Consider the following 21,943-nt stretch of genomic DNA (forward strand, 5'->3'; position numbering starts at 1 on the left):
AAAATGAAGAAGTTTCTTTTTGGCTGCACCTTGGAGCTTGCAGGGTCTTAGTTCTCTGACCAGGAATTGGTGGTCAGTGGACAGTGAAAGCATAGAAAAAATAAAATAACATAAAAATGGGCTTAAAGAAGTGAGATCCTAGTATTTATGGAAAGACATAGAAGAGCATTTCTATAGCTTTAAGGCTGGAGATGCTTTATTTATTTTCAATTTTTAAAGTCAAGGTATGGACAAAAACATAGCAGATATGGTGCTGATTGTAAGATACATGGAGATATTAACCCCTTTGGCACTATGACAGGAAAGTTTGGCTTCAGGAGATTTCAGGGGAGTGAGAGGGGACACCTTAATATCCTCACCTTTTGAACTGGAAAATAAAAAGTTACTATGAAAACTTGAAGGAAAAAAACAGAGGTTTAAGATGGTCTCTAAAGTAATAAAAAAAAAATCACAGCAGACCAAAAAAATAATCAGCTATAATATCGATACTGAAAGGAAAGGAAGCCCAGTGTCAGAAAATTAAAGGTTAACTGTCTCATTGGAGAGTCAGCAGGCCATACTGGGTGCAGTGTCTCGAGAGGCGAGACGTCCAGAAGGACAGGCGTCAGCACACACTGCGGCTGTAGTTGTCTACCAAAAGAGTTAGAAAGATCAAAACTATTCTTGAGTCTAAGGCTGGAGCAGGAAGGATGGGCAACATTAGCTTTGCATCCTAAGCTCTTGTGAACATGATAATTTGTAGAAGTGACCATGTGCTGTAAATAAAAAATGTAATAAAATGTTAAATTATTAAAAAAAATGAAAAAGGTTCAAATACAGTTCAGTTAAAACAGTGAAGTCATTTTTATTTCAGTACTTGACAAAATACCCCATAAAATTCAAAACTTCTACCATTATACAAAAATAGGTCTCTACAAGTGATATTATCTGTCTTCATCACCAGTAGCAAATATATTAGGCAGAAACATGTAACTTCAGCAGCCTTGTAAGAAAAGTGCTGGACACCTCAAGCTACACATTCGACTGTATCACAGCGCCAAAAGTTTAATCTTTTCACCCATTAGATAAATAACACAGTGTGTATAATTTAATCATTTAAATTAGCATTCCACAAATATACATGTAATTGAATGATTATTGTGCATGAATACATACACAGTGCTTATATGTACAAATTCCAGTTTGTTTTCATGTGCTGGCAAGGGCTCTGTATACAATCATAAGCTGTGTTTGCATTGGTCCCATTGAATATCCACAATACAAAAGCACAAAAGAACCATTGATTTACAAAAGGAAATCTGTTTAAAATCAATTCATGATGTTTCAAAGGATTATCTTCTCATGCCAGCATGAAACTGAGTTGAACCTATAAGACAGGAACAGGATAGTTCAATGATTTCAAATCAGATTGTGACTTAGACTGACTAGTTCATGATGGGCAGAAGATTATTCCCTATCATTTAAAACAATAATGCTTTGTTTTCTCCTAAAGAAGTCTTATTCAAACCTGATTGTTTTAAAAAGAGATTTTGAATATATATATTTAAAACAATCTGTGGCTGGCTCCATAGCATGCTAAGTGAGATTAACGTTAAGATTTTCTGTGAAGTGCCCTGCGGACTGATTGTTCTATAGAATATTTTGCTCTTTAACATCTTGTGAAACTTAGATGCTCAAGCCAACGAAGTCCAGCTGTGATGATAAAAGTTTCCTATAGCAACAAGTTGTTTGAGTTAGACAATTTCTTGTATGAAGAGATAAACTACTAAAAATAACCGGTGAGGAGTCCTATCTATTTTGTGGGAATAGCAGAAAAAAGGGTCTCTAATAATAGTTATATATGTGTGTATGTGTGTGTGTGTGTATGAAAGTTGACTTAAAGGTCATTAAGTTAAAATGATTCAAAACCTTTGAGTCAGGGGTGAACTGAAGAGAGGGAAAGAGGTTTCTCTCACAGTCCACTTCTAAGAATGAAATTTTTTGTGTGTGCTTTTGAGGAGAAAAAGTAAAAGGTCATCCTCAGAGTCTCTGGACTGGGCTGGGTTCCTCGGATCACACATAAGAGCACAAAGCTGGAACAAAGATTACAGCTGCGCCGAGGGGTTAAAGAGCCCGCGTCTTCCTCTCACCTCCCTGGGCCTTGTCTGCGTGCCTCAGAACCGATCACTCTGGAAGCTCCAGAGTGTCTGCACACCAGTGCTCATGGTGCATTTCACCTAATCTTCTCAATGGGACGAGCAGGGATTTTCTGGGGGAAGAGTGGGATCCAGGGTGATAAATCCTCTTTTGTCTTAAATTCCTAAAGTGTAGCCTGATAACTCATTCACTGAACTACAAAATTTGATTAATGAGGAAAGTCAAAGAATTTCAAAAAGAGAAAGAGTTCAGGTCTATCTAGCACTGTGGTGCTGCCAATACTTGGTTAAGCTGAGGGTACCTGACTGTACAGTTCCAAGTCGTCTTTGCAGTGCCTCTAGCCGCGTGATATAATCTGTCAGGGCTCTGTCAGGATCATAATTCTGAAGCTGAGAACATGCTAAGGAACCAGGGTGTAAATCGGCTGGAAGGCCTGGGTACCTATGAGATTAAAAATATGAAGATGAATCCAAATTATCCAGAAACAATGCAAGTAACTCACCAACCTACCTCCACCCTGCCCTCAAAAGGCAGACCACATGTATACTCCCCAATCTATATATATCCCCCCACCCCTGAGTCTGCCTTGTGTTAAGGAAAAAACTTGTCAATTAATTCAAAGCAGTCACTAAGTCATCAAAAGAATGTCCGGCCCACTGCTGTCACAGGGAACATCAATGAAGGATGGGTATGTATAAACACATCTTGTCCTGCAAACTTCAGGATTTTTTTTTCATAATTCCAAAGACTCAATGCCAGTTCATGCCTTTCTTAATGTCCAGCCACAGCACATATACTGAACAACACTTCATCAGCTCTGTTTGCTCTACCCCTGGAAACCAGTTACAAATGCAAAAACTATTTTTGGTTCCGGGCATTAGATTATGTAAGCAATCTATAACTAAAGACATGTTTAGCTATTTCATTGCAAAGAAGTCAAAGCCCCAACAGTGTCCTTCATTCTGTTAATTTAGTGTAAAGACTGATGCTGAAGCACCAATACTTTGGCCACCTGATGCAAAGAGCTGACTCATTGGAAAAGACCCTGATGCTGGGAAAGATTGGGGGGCAGGATAATAATGGGGTGACAGAGGATGAGGTGGTTGGATGGCATCACCAACTCAATGGACATGAGTTTGAGCAAACTCCAGGAGATAGTGGAGGACAGGGAAGCCTAGTGTGCTACAGTCTATGAAGCCGCAGAGAGTTGGACATGACTTAGTGACTGAACAATAACAACATTAGTATAGATTTTATCAAACTCTTACCTATTTTGAAACGGTAAAGGAGACCTTGGATAGTCCAGATCTGATCTTGAGCGATATGCAGTATGTCTCGGTTCTCCATAGAGCTCCAGCCCGCCAGAAGAATGATAAAATGTGTCAGTCTTTTCTGCACCTAAAGTAATCCAAAATGTACCTTGTAAAGAAAAGAAAAATACCAAGCCCTTGAAAAATTTCTACAAAACACGTAAGGTTCAAAAGACTGACTATACTACACTATACTATCTCCTATTTATAATCATTTTCAATTATTCTTGCTACAGAAATAGCAAGAGAAATTGCTAGAGAAACAATAGTCTAGGTTATTTTTTTACCTTTGAATATTAGAATTTCTGATAATCTGGAACTATACCTCTAAGAAAATTGAGTATTTTATTTTCTTACTCTGAGGAGCGTCTTGAGTGTGTGTTATTAGAGAAAAGGCAATGTGGATTAAAAATATTAGACTATTAATGTTATTAATATAAATATTAAGTCCTTTTATCACTTTATTCTACTGATTTTCATTGGAAAAAACTGGAACAAAGAGATGCTAACTTACAACACAGAATTCATTATGGTTCAAATTTCAGCTGTTTCAGTGTAAGAATGTATTCATATGTGCTCAGTTGTGTCTGACTCTTTGTGACTCTATGGACTGTAGCCCTCCAGGCTCCTCTGTCCATGGAATTCTCCAGGCAAGAATACTGGAGGGGGTTGCCATTCCCTTCTCCAGGGCATCTTCCTACCCAGGGATTGAACCCGAGTCTCCTGCTTTAGTAGGGAGATTCTTTACCACTGAGCCACCAGGATGCATGTTTCAAGAACACTTCATTTTGAGCACCCAATATACTTCTATCTCTGCACAGAAGAGGAGAAGGTGGTTTACCACCAGGACATGTCAGTTACGCTGTGTGTCTGTAGCTCTGTGTGCTCCCCAGCTTCTGATCTCCTCCTTTTGCCTGAAATGCTGAAGCCCTAGTGTTTGAGTATAGAGAGAAGGAATTTTAACTTTTATATCACCTACTGTTAAACTCAGAAACCTGTTTAATATTGCTAAATTGTGAAAACTTCAAGTCAAAACTTCCACATAACATAGTAAGAGCAATCCTATCTCGAACCAGAGCCTTAAATGCAGTTGAACAAGGAGTGGGCTCTGGAGCCGACTGCGAGGGCTCGATGCTGGCCACCATTTCCTACCGGGTGATTTGCAGCAAATGACAAACGCTTTCTGTGCTTCAGTTTTTCATCCGTAACTGTGCTTACATCACAGAATTGTGAGAATACATGGAAAAAAGCGGGGCCTAGTGTGAACTAAGTCTGCCGTAAAAATCAGCTCTTTTACTACTCTTCAGAACAGCAAGGTCCTCAGCTTTGTTGGTTGTAAGGGCTCTGTCTTTGGCCAACACAGGTCTCAGAATAAATTATTTGGAAGGTATTACATATGCAGTAATTTTAGAGAAATCACCAACATAAGAAAAAATTCTATTTTGACTTCACCTGGATTCAATCCAAAGCCATCCCTGTTCATATTGATGGAACCAGAACTTGTGACTCGATGCCACCGTCGAACCAAAAATTTCATTCTAAAAAAGATTCCAATGGAAAATTTTACAGAACATCTATAGTGTAAAGAGTATAGACACACACTTTCTACAGAATTCAAGTCATACATTTAAATATTCATGCAGAACGAATTTCAATATAATCACGTGGCTAACATTATGCAAATGTCCCCTTGTTTGTGATAAAACGAACTGAAACAGAATGGGGCTTTTCCCATGAGGCACAGAGGTCTCCTGTTGCCAGTACCACGTCCTGGCTTTAGAGGTACATGGGACGCAGAGACGAAGAGCAAATGTAACAGGAAAGGGAACCTGGATGGGCAAAGAAAGGGCGAGGAAAAATGAAGAGGAGGAAAGAATGGAGACTAAGGGCAGAGGATGGAAAGAGAACAGGAAGATCATTCAATCGGCCGTGAGCGCGAGCTGGGAAGCAAGAAGAGTGAGGCCGTGTAGTCAGTGATGAAATACAGTGCTGGCTTCAAAAGGAACGGGGGTGGCTATGTCACAACCCAGCTGGAGCAAGTTGCTGCCTGCCCCATTCTGGCCCCAAGAGCTCATGGAGCACCCGTTTTGCTTTCTTATTCCAACTAGTCCCAAGGCTCGGTTTTTAGGACAGTCAAAACACCATGAACATAAAGAGAACAAGTCGAAGACAGTGACAGCGTGAAGTCCTTCAGTGGTACCCGGCTCTCAAGGAGCCTTCCCGAACCCCTGAGGCCGGGGTGAGCAGCGCTCCTGTGACCTCACCTGGAGCTGCTGAGCTCCTGGCATACTGCTTGGCCCCAAGGGAAAGTGAGCTGCCTTCGAGGATTAAGTCTTTCTTCTTTGTCAACGCACCCCCCAGCACTTAACCCTGGAGAGGCTGTAGGTGACAAAGGCAATGAAAGGAAGGAAAGCTCTTCGCTTTCTCCAACCCTCTAATTCTTCTGCCAGTGCTGAGAAATGACAGAACCAGACAGGAAGCCATCTGGGAGACACAGTCTGCAGGCTGTAAGGCCCTGGCAGTGCGGAGGCCAGCTGAGAAGGGCAGTGAGGAGCTGAAAGACAGCACATGGTCCCCAGCGCACAAACACACTAATACCACCTCTTATTCTGCCTGCGTGGCCTTCTGGGGTACTTGTTGGCAACCTGAATACAATGGGACTGGGTAGTTCTTTAAAAAAAATGCCCTTTGAGACTGTCTGGCTCCTACAGAAGCAAAGGGAGGGGCAGCAAGGACCAAGCATCGAGGCGTCTGGGTGTACCCAGCCCGGTGAGAGGGCGGCGGCACGCTGGGTCGTCAAGGTAGTCAGGTTCCTGGCTCTATCTCAGCCACAGAGTGAGCACGGGAGCGCCTAGCTTGGAAGGGCCAGAAAAGCAGCAACAAACGCCCCAGCAGAGTCCGACACAGACTCAGGCCAGGGGTTTCTACAGCTGGGCTGCTGGAGGGGCTGTGGCAGTAGAGAAGAAAACGAAGATATGTCAGCCGAGGTAACTTTCCAAAAAACATTTTTCTACCTTATGATCTCTTTTCTTTGTATGTCTGAACTAGTTCATGGGCTTATTTAGATTAAAAAAAGAAAAGAGAGGGACCACCCAGACCGGATATTCCAGCTGAGTCTGTCATTTCTCAGCACTGGCTGCCTCTGGGAGGGCCCTTTCCGTAGGGCTGTCCGGTGAAGCGCCCCTCCCTGACTAGAGGATGAACCTGCAGAGACGGAGGCGTTTCAGTGACGGCAAGGGACTCCTACTGGGTGAACACGGGGCACAGGAGGCAGAGCAGAAAGAGAGGACTCAAAATCACTAAGTTTCTCAGAATGCATCTTCTCAGAAAATGCATTTTTCTACTCAACACTTTTTCTTTCAAGTACTTCACCTGGAAATTGCCATGGACACTCTGACGGCTGACCGAAACCTGGTGAAGCCCTTTGGTCGGTTGGTGATCACCTCCAGGTCTGTGAAGGCTGGCTGTCCCCCCATGCGGGCCAGCAGGGCCAGGGTGGCCTCCTCACACTCCTGGAACCCGCCCAGTAACAGGAGCAGGTATTTCTTCTGATAAATGAGAGCTTTCCGAAAACTTTCTGCCCTCAGGTATTTGCCATAAATTCTCTGTGTTTAAAGGGAAGAAAAACAAGAAAGACATTATTCAAACTGTTCTGTAGGGGAAGATAATCTAGACTTTATCTTTAAAGCCTACAGTTGGACTGTGAAGAAAGCTGAGCGCCGAAAAATTGATGCTTTTGAACTGTGGTGTTGGAGAAGACTCTTGAGAGTCCATTGGACTGCAATGAGATCCAACCAGTCCATCCTAAAGGAGATCAGTCCTGGGTGTTCATTGGAAGGACTGATGCTGAAGCTGAAACTCCAATACTTTGGCCACCTGATGTGAAGAGCTGACTCACTCGAAAAGAGCCTGATGCTGGGAGGGATTGGGAGCAGGAGGAGACGGGGATGACAGAGGATGAGATGGCTGGATGGCATCACTGACTCGATGGACATGGGTTTGCATAAACTCTGGGAATTGGTGATGGACAGGGAGGCCTGGCGTCCTGCGGTTCATGGGGTCGCAAAGAGTCGGACGCAACTGAGCAACTGAACTGAACTGAATCATATTTAATGCAAATATTTTTGTCTTAGCAAAAAAAAAAAAAAGTTTTTTTTAATAGTATAGAGCTACTTTTATTATTACCATCACTTATTTTACTTTTTCAATGTTAATGTTTTCTGTCTCTTTAAGAGTCATAAACTTATGTTCACGCCATAGTTGGAATAAATATTATAAACATTTTCTTTTTTTTCATGGATTTTAAGTTAACTGATTAAGGTAGTTGTACTATTAATACAGTATTCATTATGAGTCATAAGAGAGGCTATTCAGAGGGCTTATCATTACAGAGCATGATCCTCTAATACTGGCAGTAGTAGAGCTTCAACTCCACGGAGCTGAAAAGCTAACTTTCTGTTGGTCTATTAGGGATGAGACTGTGGGAATGGGGACCATGAGCTCAGGGTGCTGCCTCTGTGACCTTAATCTGGCCCCAATCCTGGGCATGCTTTACCACAGTTTTTTTTGTGACCAGCTAGAAACCTCATTCATGACACTGAGAGACCCAGAGAAACCACCTCAGTGTGATCTAAAATTCTCTAGGCCGACCATCAGGGTTAGTGAGAGATGAAATAAGGCAAAAGCAGAGGACCGACTTTAATGTATGTTCAGCTGGAGGATGTCTCCTACCTTTATAGTGGCATGCTCGGAATCAGGGCTCAGATTCTGAAGTAAAGCTTCATTCCTTAGCTCAGCTTTTAGTTTGTACACTTCAGCTTCTGCCCTCTTCAAGGATTTCTGGAGAGCCAGTTTTTCTCTGTTCCAGACTTCTTTTTCTGAGGTGATGATGGCTTCAATGTTGGGGCCACCACTAAGTGAAAACCTAGAAGACTGCAAAGGCCAGAGCCTACTTATGTGATTTTAAAGAACAAGTCTCTGAAGAAAAATCTGAATTTATTAAAGGTATCCCTATGGGAGATATAGAGTAGTATTCAGCTTTCCAACCTCAGATGGAGAAGTTCAAAGCCAATCTCAACTGACATTAGGAGGCTCAGATGGTAAAGAATATGCCCGCAATGCGGGAGATCTGGGTTCAATCCCTGAGTTAGGAAGATCCCCTGAGCCGGGAATGGCAACTGCAGTATCCTTGCCTGGAGAATCCCATGGACAGAGGAGCTTGGAGGGCTACAGTCCATGCGGTCGCAAAGAGTTGAACACGCCAGAGTGACTAATAGAACATTAACTTTTAAGTTTATGACCGTGCTGAGGAGATTAACTTTACAACTAAAAATCCCTATGAAAGCCCGGAAGCAGAGATGTTTAGATTAATAGAGCATTCAACTAAAAAAGTCTACAGTCTTTTTTTTTGGCTGCACCACAGGGCTTGAGACCTTAAGAGTCCTGACCAGGGACTGAACCTGGGCCATGGCAGGGAAAGCACTGAGTCCTAACCACTGGACTGCCAGAGAATTCTTTCTGTTGTTGTTTTCTGGGCGGTAGACTTTCAAAATGGACCATCAGGGTCCAAATGCTGAGCCTGTTCCAAAAGTAGTACACTGGAAAAGTGGGGGGAAAATCCAGCGTGTACACAGGGAAGCAGGTCTCTGCAGAAGCTGTGTGGATGTGTTACTGTGTGTCTGACCACGGAGCCAGTCTTATAGGTCTTTCCTGTCTTCATACTGATGCTAATAGAGCTGGCAATTTAGTATTTTATAGTTTTTAAATGGGAAAAATGTAAATAAATTCCTGAAGTAGTTTATTAGACTGAAATCCACAATTTAATAGCATTTTCACTTGAGTTGTGAACACAGTGAGTGATAAATAATTGACAAGAAGAGGCAGAACACACATTTGAACACTTCTTCACATGTGTCTGCAACTGGCCCATAGGCAGGAAGTTACCCGGCTTTGAAGATAAATGTGTCTTGGTTTGACTACTGACCTCAGTTTTCTCAAGTGCAAGGCTGGGTGTGGGTTAGACATTCTAAACATATACAACCCAGAATCTGGCAGAGAAGATTCCCAATCAGTTAATAAATAAACAGCGACTATGCTTCCTATACAATTTTCTAGTGATCCTACTACACATCAGATGCTAAGTACGTAGCTGTGATGAAAACAGACGTACGTGATCTCTGCCAGCTCCTGCCTGTTGATACCACCTGATCTGCTCCTCCAGCTTCATAAGCATGTTTCTTAAATCATTCTTTTCTTCAGTCAGTTGGCTGATATGTCCCGTCAGCTCGGTATTTTGTCTTAGTAGTCTTTCAGTTAATGAGCCACAAGAAGTACCTGGGGACATTAAGGTAGGCTAAAAGACAAAATGGCATAAGGTCATACGAGCACAAATGTTTATGAATAATGCATATAAAATGTGAACTCACTGAGAGCAACAGATTTCATGAAGAACCATGGCTTGTGCTGAGTCCTGAATAATAACCAGGACTTCACCAGGGAGGAAAGAGGACATACTAAGTAGATACAGCAGCAAGTGTAAAGGCACAGGCTTGAGTGAGAGTGTGTTACCTTTAAGGAGTTACAGACATGCTTATTAAGACTAACCATAAAGGCTGCTTTCATTATACGGATGACAGACCTAAATGTAGGTAGTGAAGAGCAATGAAAGGCTTGAGGCTGGAGCATGCCATAAACAAAATTTATGTGTGACAAAGAGTCCTTGGACAGTGCTCTGCAAAGTAAAGTATATTAGAGAAGAAAGACGGTGGCGCCAAGCTGCGACATCAGGAAGTTATTGCCCATAGTCTAGGTGAGGAATGCTGAAGGCCTGAATGCAGGCGATGACTAAAGGCACAGGGACAGACATTTAGGAAGCATAAGGCACAGAACCCAGTGACTGCTTGGGTGTGCACATCAGAGTAAAGGAATGTCATCTGTGGTGACTGTCAACTCTCTATACTGGGCGATATCATGACCAGAAATGTGGGATTAGGACCGGAAGGAGGAAAGGAAGATGATGCTCAGTCTGGTCTGTGCCTGTGAGGTCCCTAAAGAGGTCACTGGGGGGTATGTTTACCTGAGGAAAGGTGTTGCATAAATAACTGAAAATATAAACCTGGAGACTAGAACCACAGTCCATAAGAAGACAAGCTATACAAGCGTGAGGTTTTTATCAGATTTGTTCATCATAGCCTCAGAACCCAGTATAGTACCCGGCACACACTAGGTGCCCAATATAAGTATTTGTTCAATAATTAAGTCTACTGAGAATTCAGGCTTTGGGAATGAATGAGCTTTCACAGTAAGAGGAAAACAATGGACAAGCATAGAAAGGAGAGGAACTCATGAAGGTGAATGATGGAAGAAACGAGAGAATACTAACACAAAAGGTAAGGAAAGAGGGTATTTTAAATGGAAGAGGTCAAAAGTATCAAATGCTACAAAGAAGCCAAGAACTACAGAAACTGAACAGATTTACCACATTAGTCAACTGTGAGCACACTGGCAGCATCCTGAGCGTGGTTTCACCAAGCGGTGAGGGTAAAGGCAGACTACTGTTGCGAGAAACTCTTCATAATATAAGTAGGAGGTCACTATAATTTTTCAATAATGATAATATTGCTTCCCCTCAAACTTTCACTATCTTCTGTTTGGGTAAGGCAAACATTACTAATATTTTAAATAAATGAAATGATAAAAACTCTTTCAGAAAATGCAGTGCCAATATCAAATGATTCGTGTAATTTTCATTATAGCTTTGCTTTCGATACTTTAAAAAGTGTTTTTAAAGAGTCTTACCTCTTCCCCTGGCTGGCCAGTTAATTTTTGCAGTTGTAAAACAATTCTATCAATATTTTCCTGAACCCAAACAAAATCTTCATCATCTGCTGTTTCAAACTGTAGTCTTCAAAAAAGAAAAAAAGGGCAAAAAGTCAAAACATATCAACTCAAGGAGCAGCGTTACTAACACAACCATCACAGGTCAGGTGACGCTACTTCACCTCTTTTTTCTCCTTTATATTATGTGTTCTCTTTGCCTAAGTCAGGGTGTTATAAGAATTGTTTTCAGGTATATGAGTTCTGTTAAAGATCACCTTCTAATGTAAGCATGCATTAACTTTAAAATTTCACTAGCTACTAGTGAGGGACAGACTCGGCCCAGCTTGCCTAAGAATGCCATTTCCAAAAGTTAGGCAGAAAATTCTAACCTATTGGAGGCTTTCTGGGCTAGATGCTGTACTTTCGAAGCCACACACTCAAGTTTTTGTCTGATTATTTCTAATTCATGATTATAGCCAGTTCCTCCTCCATTCATTTCAATCATTTTAGGGTAGCTTGATTCCTTTGTCTCTCCCATTTTCTGCTGAAGAACCCAATTTCTGGTTCGGTCATTGGTTAAACTCCATGTGGTTGGCTAGAAATTTTGGACAGAAAAACAAAAATTGTAACATGAATAGCACATCACATTCTTTCTTAAGGGAATGTAATTACTGTTTATATTCCAAATAAACTTCTATAGACTTTTAAATGATTGTACATCATTTAATCCAGTATCAAAATTATATGATCACAGGACTGCAATATTCTTCTGAAAGATATTTTAAAACAAAACGTCAATTTACCTCATTAAGATTCTGGTACAGAATTCTTCTGCTTTCTCGTTTTTCCTCTCGTTCCAGTTCTTGCTTCTGGAACTCCTGCATGATTCCTTGCAGGCGTTTTCCTTCCAGGTCTAGTTTATAAACTTGCTGCCTTTTCTCTTCCAGTTGGCGCTGAAGATCCTCCACCTTGGACTGAAGCTCGTGCATCTTCTTTTGTCCCTCTGTGTTGGCCTCCTGTTCTGTCTGCAGTGTCTTCCTGTGAACCTGCCTATCCTTTTCCATTTGCTGTCTTGTTTGCAAAGAATCCAATCTATATTTCTCAGTCTCATTTAGCAGTTCTGCGATGCGACTGTGTTTCTCCTCCAGCTGTTTTTGCAGCTCTTTGAGGAGGTCCTCGGAGGGTGAGGATGGCCGGGGCTGCCCGCTGTCACCGCTGCTCTGCAGCTGTGCATGGACCTCCCGCTCCCGGGCCAGGGTGCTGCTCAGTTCCCGAATCCGAACTTTCTCAGACTCAAGAAGTACCTGAAGCTCTAGGTTGCGGCTTTGTTCTTCAGCTAACTGGGCATCATGCAGCGCTCTCTGTGATTCCATCTCCTGCTGCGATTCATTCAGTTGCTGTTTCTGTTGTTCCAAAAGCTGACTTAGTTGGATATTTCTTTGTTTCTGACTCTCAAGTGAAAGCTTCAGATCCTTGTAGGAGAAAGTTCAATTTGAGAATCTGTTCATGTTAATATTAGCAAAAATACTTCATAAGTATACAATTGTGCCAATTGTGCTTTTTAATACTAAGTTGATAGTATTTGGTACAAGAACTGGTTACCCATTTTACTAACTCATATATTCAGTAGTTAGAGTATAAAACTATTTGGACAGCCAGTTGATTTTCATCAAAGAATATCAACAAAAGAGAGTTAAGCTAAATAATACTTTGCTCTCCCAACATTAATTATATCTGGTTAAGGAATATGAAGCAGATCAATAACCTTTAAAAATAAAAGTATTTATCATATAATGTGGTGGGAGTTCCTGAAACTCCTTGAATTTTCCCATACATTACCACGTAACTAAAATTAATTGGGCTTACGGAGAAGGCAGGGAGACAAAATACTCAAAACCTATAAACATCTGTAATGATAAAAAATATTGATATCTGAAGAAATAACATGTCCCTGCTAGGCAGAAAGCTCACAATGCCTGGTGGCTACCATGGAGGAACCTAGAAAAAAAAAAAAATCCAAATGTAGCAGGGTAGAAATTCTGGTTGGGCTTCCCAGGTGGCGCTAGTGGTAAGGAATCTGCCTGCCAAATGCGGGAGACCCAAGAGACGTGGGTTTGATTCCTGGGTCAGAAGATCCCTGGAGTAGGAAATGGCAACCCACTCCAGTATTCTTCCCAGGGAAATCGCACGGACAGAAGAGCCTGGCAGGCTATAGCGGATGGGCTTGCGAACAGCTGGACACAACTGAGTCACTGAGCACAGAGAAATTCCGGCTGCATAGTGTTTTTTAGCACACAGCTAGCAAGTACTGGGATGACACAGACAGAAGGGCTCCAGGGGAACTCTTAAAATGGCACTGCATGTGGCATGACCTGCTGTGAGCTCTGCAAGGCCGGGTGTGCTCTCTGGAAGAGAGCCCGGCATCAAGGGACTCACTCTAAGGTTCATAACATTCGGCAGCAAGGGCTTTGCCACCAGAAAAGTACCACTGCTCTCCTTTCCTGGGAGAGAACAGGAACCGAAACCACTGCTGGGCTAAAGAGATACAGCTGCCATGTTTACCAAATTGTATATACACGAATTCAAATTCCTCAAACACATGCTGCAGCAGAAGAGTCTATGCATCCTTGCGTGAAGAAGAAGAAAAAAAGGATCATACCATTAGCAATTTCTCGTAATACTTTAGACAGCATCCTAAGAATATTCGACACATAGTAAACAATTAATTCTGCCAGATGAAGAGTGCAAGGCGGACACTGCAGGAAAAGGAGCGTCTCTCTTCTACGGACATTTAAAGATACAGAAAACAGTACCTCAAGTTCTTCTTTATCCCGCTCTTCACTGCGTCCCTGCTTGGCTTTCTCTTTCTCCAAAGCCCACTGGAGCTCCCTGGATTTCTTCTGTTCACTGGCCAACGTGTCATTAAGCAAATGAACTTCATCTGTTTTATCTTTAAGTTCCAACCTAAATCAGAGAGACAAATGGATTGTCATAAAACTACTCTCTCTGACCAAGTATCTATTGAAAGAGAGAGAGAACAGCTTCCACTGAAGCGTGGTGGCATATTATAAACTAATAGAAAAATATACACCATATCAAGATTAAAGACTTTTCACTGTGGTTCACTTCCAACTGTTTCTAGTAATAACAGCTATTAGTTATTATTTATCATTGTAAACAATTTAATGTTTGGAATGGAGTAAGGATTTCCATTAACTTTTACTGAACGTAATAATCATTTGTGTGTGTGTGAAAATGTTCAAAATAATGACTATACTTGTAATGTGCCCTAACTAGACCATGAATTCCATTGAGATCATAAATATCATTTCACATTACTTGATGGTAAAATGAAGGTCAAATTTATGTATCTTATACAACAACAAGTCTCAAACAGAACTGAAGCCATGGAGAGAATATGCCAATACCTAATGCTCAGTTTATCATTTAGAAAAATACATAGTGTTTCCTTCCCACTGTAGTTTTTTGTATAAATAACAGCTTCGTGACATATATAATGTGTCACATATATGTGTCATATATAATGTCACATTTTTGTAAGATCTGCACAGTGCCTGTGACAAAATCATTCCAAGTCCTTCACTAATAATGGCTTCCCTGCTGGCTTCCCTGCTGGCTCAGATGGTAAAGCGCAGTGCAGGAGGCCTGGGTTCAATCCCTGGGTCGGGAAGGTCCCCTGGAGAAGGAAATGGCAACCCACTCCAGTATTCTTGCCTGGAAAATTCCATGGACAGAGGAGCCTAGTTGGCTATAGTCCATGGGGTCGCGAAGAGTCGGGCACGACTGAGCAACTTCACTTTTCACTAATGACACAGGTTTATAATCAAGAAGTCTGGCACACCTGAATGTCTCTAACTCCTTGAGGTGCTTATGCTGAGCCTTCAGTGTCGTTTCTAGCTCCAGTTTCGTCTGTGCGAGCTCACTTCTCAGCTCGGCAGCCACCGTTTTCTCAGCGCTCAGTTGCTCCTGCAGCTCTGCGGCTCTGTCTTTCACACTGCCGAGCTCCACCTGCATCTCCAGCATCTGAGACTGCTTCTGCTGCATATTATATTCGAAGAGTTCTACATGAAAAAATGTTAGCATTTAGAATATGATCCAGCAACTCGTACTTCATTTATAAATATTCTGTTGACAATAACAGACGTGTTGTTTAGGAAATTGCTACAAAGCAAATGTGAAATGATTACAGCCCGTGAAGTTAGCAATTTATATAAATACATGAATATGTAAGGTTTTCCTCATAGTGCTAAATCCTCAAGATTTTAGAACTATGAACATGTAAGGATGATAAAAGTTGAACAGAATTCATTACTGGATACAAGACTTGAAATAAACAAAAAAAGTTCCCTTAATACCATAAACAGGAACTTGTATTTGTTCATTCAGAATTTCGACAGCTCACACAAAAAAACTCCAAGTTTCTGACAGCCAAAGTACTGATGGCTCCAACTACAGTGATCAGCAACACCTGCTGGTTCTGCTCAGCCCTACTCCATAGCAGGCCCTAGGAACTTCATCATAACAGGAGGGGGAAGTCCAAAGGCCGATCTGGATCATGGTTTTGGCTTTAAAAACAGACCAAATCCTTACTACATGTGTATTGCAAGAAAACAAAGTAAAATATTTAAATTTCTAAGTATACTAAGTGAAAAAAAGGCAACAAAATATCAGGATCCATCTTTATAAAAAAATATAAACTTATGTACATATGCACAATGAAAAGGTCTGAAGACACATTTCCTGGGTGTTAACCGCCATTTATTTTATGATTTAGGAGATTCCAGGGTGACTTTTTTTCTGTTTCTCTGTTCTACCACAAATGTATTTTTATTTCCTTTGGTTGTGCGGGGTCTCTCTTGCTGGCGGCCCTTTTCTCTGGGTGTGGTGCTCGGCTTTCTCATTGCCGTGGGCTGTCTTGTTGCAGAGCGTGGTCTCTAGGCTCGTGGGCTTCAGTCCCCGTGCTCCCAGGCTCCAGAGCACACAGGCTCAGCTGCTCTGAGGCACGTGGGATCTTCCTGGACCAGGGATCAAACCTGGGTTCCCTACACTGGCAGGCAGATTTCTTACCACTGAGGCACAGGGGAAGCCCTACCCTAAGTGTATTTTTAACTTAGAACAATTTATCAAAGCTCATCAGTTCCTATTAGAAGTCATACTACTGGTGTCAGGAGATAGGAATAACATTGATTTTAGACTATTCATGTTAATTTAAGCTTTCAAAACTATTTCTTAGGGAGTAGAGTCTCAGGATTTATATCTATAAATATGTATCTATGGGATAGTAACTAAGTTTTCAACGGGGTCCTATTTATTTAAATGAAGTAATAGCAATAAATTCTCCAAAAATAATCTTCAATTAATCCTATGTCTAAACATAAGGGATATATTTAATTTGTGGCCTTATTACACCTATTTTATCTAAAATATTTTAAGATATTTAAATTCTTCAGCTTTTCAATGACAAATGTGAGACTGATATAAATTTCAAAATAGGCAAAAGTATAGGTGTTTCTACCTTTATATAAACCAAAATGAAAACAAAGAAATGTATACTTACTACATATGATGAAAATTGAGATTTCACTTTAATTTTTAATGATTTTGAGAGAAATCAGCTCTAATGAACAGATACTCCTCTTGAAAAGTGAAGAAAAGATTTGAACAAGCATATCACAATAGCACAAATCCAGCTAGCCAATAATCACACGACAAACTTAGAGAAATGTAAATTAAAACCATAATAGCAATCTACTGCATACTCACTAGACGGGCAATCAAGGGCTGACATCATCAACTTTTGGCAAAAAGGCGAAACAACAGAACTTTCATATACTGCTAGAAAGTGCACAACTGATATGACCATGTTGGTAAAGAGTCTGGCATTATCTAATAAATCTGAAGATATATATTCTATGACCTAGCAATATACGTACCCAGAAGACTCATGCAAGAATGCATCAGAAACATGCCATAACCATATGCAGAACAGTACTGAATTTAACAGCTAGAAAGTAGAAATAACCTCAATGCTTAACCAAAGAATGAATATATAAATTGATATAAACTGTGAAGTAGTCACACAAGGGAATTCTATATAGTAACAAAAATGAACTAGAGATAAAAGTAACTCAGAAGAATGTGATAGAGAGCTGAAAGAGATAAGACACAAAATGTATCAGAGTAATAAAGTTTAAGAGCAGGAAATACTTTAAACTTATGTGGTTTAGGAATATATAAACAGGCAGTTAAAAAGTCAGGATAATGGTTACCTCTGGGGTACCACAGAGGAACATGTGTTCTTTATCACTACAGAGTTCAGAAGTGGGCTTCTGGAATACTTGATATGGGTGAGGTTTCCACAGGAACTCATTTCATAGTGTTTCTATTGTGTATTTTTGCATTTTGCACTTATCTATACATGTTACAGTTTGTACATACAAAAAAGGTATTAAAAAAGAAATGGGACTTCCATTGAGGATTTCTTTTTCTTTTAGGTTATCCTCACAGAGAGCTTCAAAACAAAGAAAGATAATGAGTTTAATAATTAAACAAAGCAATAACTGATCAAGGCAATGCCTGATCATTTTAAATTAAAAATATCTGTTTATATGGGCTTCTCAGGTGATTCAGTGGTAAAGAATCTGCCTGCCAGTGCAGGAGATGTGGGTTCGATCCCTGGGTCGGGAAAATCCCCTGGAGAAGGAAATGGCAACCCATCCCAATATTCTTGTCTGGAGAATGCCATGGACAGAGGAGCCTGGTGGGTTATAGTATATGGGGTCGCAAAAGAGTTGGACAGCGACTAAATAACAACAATCTGTTTATATGTCAGAAAATTGCTGTCTCTTGGATTAAAGTATTCAGTAAGAGTTACCATCATTCTCTTTCCACACATAGCTAGCTAAAGTCAATTTCAACTTTTGTAGAAGATAAAGGCCTTCCCTGGTGGCTCAGACGGTAAAGAAGCCACCTGCAATGTGGAAGGCTTGGGTTTGATCCCTGGGTTGGGAAGATCCTCTGGAGAAAGGAACAGTTACCCACTCCAGTATTCTTGCCTGGAGAATCTCAAGGACAGAGGAGCCCGGCAGGCTACAGTCTGTGGGGTACAAAGAGTTGGACACAACTGAGGAATCTTCACTCAGCCATAGGAGATAAAAGCAAAGTCCTGTGCTATTTTAAAGCATGTCCTTACCAGCCTGTTTGGTGCACATAGCATTTTTTTCTCTTGCGACTGAGCAATAACCCCCCTTGCTTCCACCACTGCTGCACATGCCAAGTCACTTCAATCATGTCTGACTCTTTGCAGCCTCATGAACTGTAGCCCGCCAGGCTCCTCTGTCAATTGGATTCTCCAGGAAGAATACTGGAGTGGGTTGCCATGCCCTCCTCCAGGGGATCTTCCCAACCCCTGGATTGACCTGAGTCTCTTAAGTCTCCTGCACTGGCAGTCACGTTCTTTACCCCTAGCATCCACCACTACCACCTCCTCCCAATTTCAAGAACTATTGCTTTTTTTTTTTAAGATGGAGCAATAAGCTTAGACGGCATAGCATAACTGAGCATTTTTTATCTCATTCCCAAAGCTGAGTATGAGTTTCTGCCTGGCTAGAAAACCCTAATGTAAATGAATATATTTCAATTCTAAAAAATATTTTAAGTATTATACATGTGTGTATATCTATCTTTTATACATATATCTTAAAACAAACTGGATCCCTCTTTAATCCCGATAGTAATTAATGCAGATTAACATACGGATAGGAGAATGAGGAAAAAATGTGACTAAGAAGAAATGTGTTTTAACTGAATAATAACAAGGGAAACAAAGTGAAACAGTTTCTTTCACCTACTTATGTCACCATATGAGCCTGTTGTATAGCATACCTTGGCTTGGCTGATCAATCTCTTGCTCTCTTTTCAGAGTCATTTTCTTAATATTCATTTGAGCATGCAGTGCTTGAATTTCAGCTAACAAACTCCTTCTGTCTGCTTTCTGGAGGCATTCCATAGCTGCTTGATATTCAATACCCTGTAAAAAAAAAAAAAGTCAAGAGGGTTGTAAAGACAGTAACATTAAAAACTAGGAAGTCTGAAGAAGAATGACATGCTAAAATTTTGGGAAAAGTTATTAATTTTCCTGATCATTAGGATTTACTTTTCAGATTATTAGTCTTTGCATTTATTTCAAAAATCTTTAAACACATGATAAAATATGATGAGTAATATAATAAACACGCATAGCCCCTACACAGCTAAAGTCTCTCGGGTACACCTCCGTGAACACACCCTCCCCTGCACTATCTGCTCAAGAAATAACTAGGTTCTGAGTCTGGTGTTACTTTCATGTACTCTGTATAATATATTAGACACACACACACCCCCTAAAAAATACACAGTTCTTACATGTTTTAAAACTGTGTACAAATGGCATCATACTGTGTTCATTTTTGCTTTTCTCACTGGATACACTGGAGAACCATCCTGGCTGACACACATAGCTCTACTTCACACTCATGTCAATATCATACAGTATTCCCTGGTATGAATAATACAGCACATTTTATTTGAGCATCTTTTCATATATTTATTGGATACTCTTCATTTCTTTCATGAGCACATTCTTTAACACCTGTCCATTTTTCCACTGACTTCTATTCTCATTAGGTATTTGGTTTGTAGATGTCTTTTCTTGGGATATTTCTGTCTGGTTTTAGAGTTAGAGCAATACTGGCCTCACGGAATGAGCTGGCAAGTGTTTCTTTCTTTATTTTGCAAGAGTTTGTGAAGAACTAGTATTACTTCTTTCAACATTTGGAAGAATTCACTCGTGAAGCCATCTAATCCCGAGTTGTACTTTGTGAAAAGTTTTAAAACTATGAATTTAACTCTTTGTTATAGGTCTACTCAGGTTGTCTACTTTTTCGTCAGTTTTAGTAGTATGCATACTTTTAGGAATCTGTCCACTTGATGCTACTCTAAGTGACTATTTTAAAACCACACCTGGGACGTTCCTGGTATGCAGTGTTTAAGACCCTGCACCGCACTGCAGAGTGCGCAGGGTCGGTGCGCGCTGCGCCTGTGTGCTTCGCCGCTCAGTTGCGTCCAGCTGACTCCCTGCGACCCTCTGGACTGCAGCCCATCTGGCTCCTCTGTCCGTGGGATTTTCAGACAAGACTAGCACAGGGAGACGTGGTTTCCTCCTCCAGGGGGTGTCTTCCCGATGCAGGGATCGAACCCACATCTCGGTCTCCTGTGCTGCAGGACTCTTTAACTGCCGAGCCACTGGGCAAGCCCCCTATCCCCGGTGGGGGACTAAAATCCCACATGCCTCGTGCTGTGGCCAGAATTTAAAGAGTGCTTTACCATTTTCCTTAACTTAGTCTCCAGAAAAGCCCCTATTTTATTCACCTTTCAAAGAGTCAACTTTCAACTTTTCATCCTCTCTACTGTACCAGTGTATCCATTTCATTAAGTTCTTTTTTCTTTATTAGAGTTGAGGCTCATTATTTGTGGATTACATATTTAAGAATCTGTCTACTCATGAAAATTTATCTGTGACCCTAAATTCAATACTTGTGATGCTCTTAACAGTCATTCTCAAACATGTGCACAGAGCAGCAAGAAATTTAAATTGCCACATTCACACGTTTCTAGTGGAAATCAAGCAAGGTGATATTTTGCCATCTTTTATTTCTTACACTGTAAACAAGTATCCTTTTGTCATCTACTTCGTGCCATATTTTGGGTACTTTTGTGATTTGTATTGATGATTTTGCTGTTTAAAATGGTTCCCAAACATAGACACGAAGTATTATTGTCCAGGATGCCTAACAAGGCTGAAAGATACATTACAGAGAAAATGCATGTGTTAGAAAAGTTTTGTTTAGGTTTAAGTTACAGTGCAGCTGGCCATGAGTTCAATGTTAATGATTCAACAATACATAATCAATAGGGTATCTTTAAATAGAAATGCACATAAAATAAGATTATGTATTTACTGCCTGACAGAAGTGTCACCACCAGGGACTCACAGGCTTTCCCCTGCTGGTAATGGCTCAATATTCACAACAGCTTTACCAATCTTACTTCTGCAAATAAAGAGAACTGACGGTATTTTATTCTTTCTGTTTTCTTTAGACTTATTTTATTAGTCTTTTTCTAACTTCCCAAATTGGATGATTAACTCATTAATTTTTAGTCCTGCTTATTTTCTAACATAAGACAAAATATTTGCAGTAATACTTTTTATCCTAAATATTCTTAGTGGCTCCTGTTAAAATTTTAACCATAAGACTTACTCTAAAACTAATAGAGTTTTAGAGTAAACATTTTCTCATTACTATTAAAAAGCATTCTTTGTTTTAAAGTTTTTTTAACAGTCTCATTTTGATACCTGTTCATGTATTCTCTGTTCCAAACAGTTTAATAATTCAACCGCATCTCCTGTACCTAGAGCTGTCAGCTCAGTCTGAAATGCGGCCAGTAAAACACTGCGCTCCTTTAAGAAAACCTGCTGAAGAGCAAGCAGAAGTTCACCTCGCCAGTCGGAGGAGCTCTCATGAGGTTGAGAACTATCATAAACCTAGCAGAGTACAAAAAAACAAATGTTAGTTTTCAAGTAAGCTAAGAACTGTTCTAGAAATGATATTTGTCTGCTA

The 21,943-nt window shown here is 40.6% G+C and overlaps 1 protein-coding gene across 12 annotated transcripts in view; it reads right to left on the reverse strand.

Moving 5' to 3' along the window:
- Positions 1-821: 821 nt before the first annotated feature.
- The window catches only part of AKAP9 (A-kinase anchoring protein 9), a 163,040-nt gene continuing 141,918 nt past the window's right edge, over positions 822-21,943 (reverse strand). For 9 of the 12 annotated variants that reach the window (XM_070471720.1, XM_070471707.1, XM_070471727.1 and 6 more), the window contains 14 exons: positions 21,679-21,867; positions 19,170-19,314; positions 15,127-15,346; positions 14,078-14,228; positions 12,068-12,736; positions 11,654-11,859; positions 11,244-11,349; positions 9,616-9,798; positions 8,178-8,378; positions 6,819-7,051; positions 4,899-4,984; positions 3,405-3,555; positions 2,438-2,577; positions 822-1,366 (listed from right to left, as the gene is read on the reverse strand). In XM_070471720.1, the coding sequence (XP_070327821.1) occupies positions 1,332-1,366; positions 2,438-2,577; positions 3,405-3,555; positions 4,899-4,984; positions 6,819-7,051; positions 8,178-8,378; positions 9,616-9,798; positions 11,244-11,349; positions 11,654-11,859; positions 12,068-12,736; positions 14,078-14,228; positions 15,127-15,346; positions 19,170-19,314; positions 21,679-21,867 (2,715 nt within the window). In that variant the 3' untranslated portion in view covers positions 822-1,331. The remainder of the gene's footprint in view (positions 1,367-2,437; positions 2,578-3,404; positions 3,556-4,898; positions 4,985-6,818; positions 7,052-8,177; positions 8,379-9,615; positions 9,799-11,243; positions 11,350-11,653; positions 11,860-12,067; positions 12,737-14,077; positions 14,229-15,126; positions 15,347-19,169; positions 19,315-21,678; positions 21,868-21,943) is intronic. The other 3 variants (XM_020890631.2, XM_070471717.1, XM_070471758.1) reach the window with 1 other exon arrangement.

This window comes from Odocoileus virginianus, chromosome 1 (assembly GCF_023699985.2).
Source record: "Odocoileus virginianus isolate 20LAN1187 ecotype Illinois chromosome 1, Ovbor_1.2, whole genome shotgun sequence".
In the NCBI taxonomy this organism is placed as follows: domain Eukaryota; kingdom Metazoa; phylum Chordata; class Mammalia; order Artiodactyla; family Cervidae; genus Odocoileus; species Odocoileus virginianus.